General features: G+C 39.4%; 1 protein-coding gene across 7 annotated transcripts in view; it reads left to right on the forward strand.

Moving 5' to 3' along the window:
* Positions 1-6000, forward strand: part of SIPA1L1 (signal induced proliferation associated 1 like 1) — a 367706-nt gene that overhangs the window by 343552 nt on the left and 18154 nt on the right. For all 7 annotated transcript variants that reach the window (XM_069092084.1, XM_069092083.1, XM_069092086.1 and 4 more), the window contains one exon: positions 595-841. In XM_069092084.1, coding sequence (XP_068948185.1) covers positions 595-841 — 247 coding nt within the window. The remainder of the gene's footprint in view (positions 1-594; positions 842-6000) is intronic.

A 6000-nucleotide genomic window follows, 5' to 3' on the forward strand; every position in this document is an offset into this window, starting at 1 on the left:
ATGCCTTTAATGTATTTGCTACAAGCCACTGAATAGATATAGAAATTTTTTTCTTTTTTGCCTTTTGGAGGGCAATTGAGGTTAAGTAACTTGCCCAAGGTTACATGGCTAGTTTTTTTTGTGTGGGTGTTAAGTGTCTGAGACCAGAACCAAACTCGGGTCCTCCTGAATCAGGGGCTGGCGCTTTACTCAGTGCGCCACCTAGCCGCCCCAATTGAACAAATCTTGATAAACTAACACCAAGCATTTTTCTTGATGCCCAGCAAATACATCAGGATGAGGTAAGAAGGGAGGGACAATCATCTGATAAGCTTCTGTGTGAAGCGTTCATACCACCATGTGCCTCCAATATACTTGGAGATACACCAGTATTTGAAATACATAAGGGATACTTCCTGTGATCTTGAGCCAGAAAATGTTGGTTTGATTTGAAAATGGCAAGAAACTGTCTGTCTCTAGTCTAATGATCTTACTCTTCTCCCCCATTCCCAGTCCCTCAAGTTCCATTCCTCTGTGTATTCTTCCCTGAACATCAGTGGAGTCTAGTTCCTGAACAGATGATTTACTCTCTCTTGTGTTGACATTATTTTCCAGTTCCATGGGCTTTCCTCTCCACAGTCTCCTTTCCCTTCCACTCCTACCACACGGCGGACCTTACACAGAACTTTGTCAGATGAAAGTATTTACAGTAGTCAAAGAGAGCACTACTTCACCTCAAGGACCTCGATTCTGGACCAAGCCTTGCCCAATGATGTTCTCTTCAGCAGCACATACCCCTCCCTCCCAAAGTCTCTACCTTTGCGGAGGCCATCATATACATTAGGAATGAAGTCATTACATGGTAAGTGGGTTTTCTAGCTGTTATAGTTCTCTCATAATGATGGCCAGTATAGCAGTAGGTGCCCTGATTTTTTAACATAATTTAGAAAATGAAAAAGCTACAGCAACAAAAAACACCTTTGCCTCCCCTAATGCTGTGATGTGACTCCATTCATACCTCTGTATTAGTCCTTTCCTTGCATATTGTTGGCTAAATCATACATAGTCTGTAGTAGGAAGAACTAATGCAATGTCTAACAGTGGGATTGGGAAGAGAGAAGAGACTCATCTATAGCTGATATCTTTCTGTTTCTCTTCTAGGCAATAATAATAATAGTAGTAGTAGTAATAACATCACTAATGTTGTTGACCATAATTTGAATGTTTCAGACCACTCCTTATGATTATGACATACGTCTGTAAGTGTGTCCTTGACTTTTTTTCTAGTCTGTATTACATTTGCTAGGACTGTCTGGATCTCCATATCATTTGGTACTATAATATGGGAGCTTGGGGTAGGAGGAGCCCTTCCCTTCCACTTGCCAAGAGGACTGCTTGCTCTTCTCCCTACCCTGATTTTACTTCAGTATTGTTTTTTTCTCATAGAGGGCTGTGTATGATGGACCATCAATATGGAGAGAGCACTGCCTGTCTGACAGTTCAGGAAACATTTATAAAGTCCTTACTAAGTTCAGTATATTGTGCTAGATTGGGGTGGGTCTGTAAAGGTGATTTGAAATACAGTTCCCTACATTAGTTAACACTGACCCATATACCTAATTCCCTTCTTCCCTTTATTCTGTGTGAATGCAATTGGATTTTTTTTTACATTCTTTTGAACTGCTATATTTTCTCATTCTTCCAGATCAGTCTTTGTCTCTGTTTCTTTTCTGCTTTTTGGCAGTATTGTATCTTACTCTGATCCCTTTTTTTATTTGCATCCATCTCCAGATGTATGCATTTTAACCCATTACCTCTGTTCTATTCTTTGCTTAACAGGGCAAAACCCCATTCCTCTGTGAGAAACTTGTTTTTCAGTGGATAAAGCATTTCTAAACTTTTCTGCTATTGCTTTCCTCATGTTTAGACCATTATTCCTGTTATTAGGGTGGTTTCTTCATTTTCATGCTTTTCCTTGGGTATTTCTCTCATCTTCATGTATATTTGGAACTACCAACCTTGACAGTAATCACATCATCATGAATTAAATGATTTATTAATGTTTATTGTAGTATGTAGGGAGACAATAGACATGGCCCTGTTTTAGGGGAACTTAAAAATTAATTGCCACATAAACCTTCTTCCCATCCTGTGTGTCCACCATTGTATGCTCTCCCATACCATTCATCTCTGAATGGTTTCCAGTTGCCCATGTAGCGTGGTATATTCTTCCTCTCATTCACAGTTTACCATCTCCTTTGGAAAATATTCTCCATCTTATTTGCTCCTCTAACTTTTACCTTCTAGGAATAGACATGCAGAGATTGTATACGGCAGGTGGTGGTCAGAAGACCTTGGTTTGAATTCTGCCTTTGTCGCAACTAGCCATGTGACCAAGGAAAAATACTTTAGATTCTCAGATCCTCTTCTGTAAAATGGAAATAGTAGTACTTACACTCCCTTTCTCTTGGGGAGAAAATGCTTTGTAAGCCTTTTAGAACTAGAGAATTGTGAGCTTCTCTTATTATTTTCTTATTCCTTTTCTTCCATCCTCTTACTCTTGGTGGGGGTGGGGGGGGGGAGGAGAGAGAATGTCTATTTCCTGTTTCTTTTTTTTTAATTTTTTTAAGCAATCGGGGTTAAGTAACTTGCTCAAGGTTACACGGCCAGTTATTTCTGGGTGTGGTGCTGAGTATCTGAGCCCGGATTTGATCCAGGTCATCCTGACACTGGAGCCGGTGCTCTTACTCGCTGAGCCACCTGGTAGCACCTAAGCAATTGGGGTTAAGTAACTTGCTCAAGGTTACACGGCCAGGTGTTTCTGGGTGGGTGCTAAGTGTCTGAGCCCGGGATTCGATCTCCAGGTCTCGTCCCAACACTGGAGTCAGTGCTCTTACTCACTGTGGCTACCTGGCCGCCCCCTCCTGTTTCTTTAGAACACGAATTCCCAGAGGGGAGAAATGGTTTATTCGATGTGGGCCGTATCACACCTCACACATATTTCATACTTAAAAAATATTAAATCACTTGGCTTCACAGTAACTTCAGAGTAATAGGCAGGCAACAACAAATCCAGCAATATTCCCATGCTGAGCTATTTCCTCATGATCAGTGTCAAACAGAGAGAGCCTGATGGTAAAACCACAGGGACTGAATTAAGTCTGTATGGCCCTGCATCATTTCTTAAGAGACAAAATGCCCAGAGTCTTTCTGGCTGCACATGATTTTTTTTTTCCCCCATCAAGCAGCTACCATTGGGGATTATGCTGATGTTTGAACATCACTTTGAAGGGCTGTTCAAGTCAAGAGGTTAATGAACCAAGTCTGGCTTCTGTTCCTTCTCCAGGCCAAAGGGGAAGGGCCATGCTGTCCTGGTTCCTTCCTCTCCCCTCTGCTTCTGAGTTTTTTCTGAGTGGCAAAGAGTAGCATGGCTGGTTGTTTTAACTCAATTCAGCCAACATCTGTGGAGCACCTGTTGTATGCAAAGCACATAGTGAGCCTCCAAAAACTAAATAGGCCTCACCTTCAAGGGCCCATGTTCTGCCAGCACAGTTCTTCCCTCTCCTGTGCTGGGGATCCCTGTGGGGGTCTGGGGACCCAAATACATAAAATAAAACATATAAATTGATAACAGAAAGAAGTTACATTGGACACTTTAAAAACATTTTTAACAAGTTCTAAATAAATTCACCTCAAATTAAGAGCACCTGTCCCAGGGGGATACAGCATGTACACAAGTAAATATGTTCAAAGTAATGAAAAATAATTTCAGGACAGAAAAAGGTGCTAAGAATTAGGTGTGGGAGGTGGAGAAGGGATCAGAAAAGGCTTATTTATTCAGGAGGTGGCACCTATGCAGTACATGTTCCCAGATCAAGTTAGATTTTGACTATTTCTAATTATAGAGCCCAAAACCTAGTTGGCTATAAATATCACAAAAATACTATGGGGGGTGGGGTGCGGTGAGAGAGGTGGGTATGTGTGGAGAGGGCAGCATTGATTTGCTTTTCAGAAGCATCTGAAATTAGGGCCCTGGATGTAATTTTGAGTGGTACTTAAAAATGTTCTACCTACTTGCCCTTGGTGAGAGCCAGTTTAAATAGAACTGAGTATTTAATATCTCCCAGTATTTGTTGATCTCCATTTTCTCATAATTCTGCTAATTTTAAGCACATTAATAACTAGCAGCTGCACTTCAAAGCAGTTCTTTGCATACTTTGGAAAGGAAAACAACTGCTAAATATATTCTGTTATACCAGCTTATCTTAATTGACAAAACATTTTAACTCCTTGCAAACAGGTATTTCTAGAGATGCTTATAGATTTGCACTGACCATTTTTCCTGCCTTTTATTTTTCTTGCATGATCACATTCTGTAGAGTAATCTCTCAGAATTGCATATCCTGCCCTTGCATCTGCCCTATGTCAGGAACTAACATTTCAAGAGCCACAGTTTCAGATGACCCTTACTAGCCCTTTTTCAGTTTTCTCCATCTGCATAATTTGGTGTTGACTGTAATGCCCTGAAATGCAACAAAGTGGCTAATTTCATAACCTCAAATATAGAAATTGAACTCCTTCTTCAAACCCCTCCTTAGAAAATGTAGCTGTGGAAATGTGTTCATTTGAAGCTTTATTTGGCTCCTTTCACTGGTTTTGACAATGGTTGAGTATTTATAAAATGACATTATGTCATTTTGGATTCTATGTGTATGGCTTCAAAGTCAACCCAAAGATGGTTCAGTTATTTACATAACCCTTGAAAGTAAGTCAGTTCTTTTACATATGTATATGAAAAATTTTAAAACCTAGCTATCCCATTTTTATGACTCATCCTCTTTTATTTTCTTCTCCTATTAAAAGAAAATCATTAAAGGAAAATGGCCTCTTACTTTCCCCACCTCCAGTTCCTCCTTGTGCTGATTTCTTATAACATCTTCTCCAGTACATAATGTTGCTGTTATATTAACAGTGCTAGGAGCAAAAAGATTGGATCTTTGTATCTAGAGCTGGGTTATAGGTTAGAATAGCATAGAGTTTCTTCAGTTGTTTAATGAATTAACGATTTCATTCTCATCACTTGGCCACCAGTTCAGGATCAGTGCTGGTACATAAGCAATGCCGATCGAAAATATAAATTGGTTTGTTAACTTTTACAAAATGGAGGGTGGTTTAAAATTATGATCATTAGAGCTGATAGGACTAGAAATCTAATAAGCATGTAGTCTGTTTGGTGAGAGACCTAATCGTTTGGAACGTACCTAAGGGTGAAAGTAGGAGAGAACAAATGCAAGAAGCGTTCTTGCATATATAAATTTGTCATTCACTCTTTTCTCTATCATCAACATTAGAACCACCACATTTGGACTCTTAGCCTCACGTTTCATGGTATATTAAAAGAAGAGATAGAAATGTCACTAAAGAAAACAAAGATGGAAAGTGTATCCAGCAGCTAGGCGGTACAGTGAATGGAACATTGGACATGGAGTCAGGAAGACCTGAGTTCAAATAGTGCCTCAGACACTTACATGATGTGTGACCCTGGGCAAGTCAACCTCTGCCTCAGTTTCCTTATCTGTAAAATGAGGGTAATAATATCACCTACCTTCCAGGGTTACTATGAGGATCAAATAAGATAATATTTATGAAATGCTTCGCAAACCTTAAAGCGGTATATAAATGCCAGCTATATACATTATTAACCCATGTCTTCATTTTCATTTCTTTTTTTTTCAAATGCTTTATTAATTTCTGATTTACATCATTCATTTCCGCCAGATTTTGAGTTACAAATTTTCTCCCCATTTTCCCCCTACCTACCACCCCAAAATAGCAGGCCCACAGGATATCCCCTCCTCCAATCTGCTCTCTCCCATATTTTCTCCCATACCCCTTTCGACTTTTCCAGTGGATCTCTATGCCCCAGTGCCTGTATATCTTATTTCCCAATTACATGTAAAATAGTATATATATATATATATATATATATATATATATATATATATATAAACTTGAATATTT

This window comes from Petaurus breviceps, unplaced genomic scaffold, assembly GCF_028583685.1.
Source record: "Petaurus breviceps papuanus isolate PSGF00001 unplaced genomic scaffold, PetGlider_PUasm1.0 189, whole genome shotgun sequence".
NCBI lineage: Eukaryota > Metazoa > Chordata > Mammalia > Diprotodontia > Petauridae > Petaurus > Petaurus breviceps.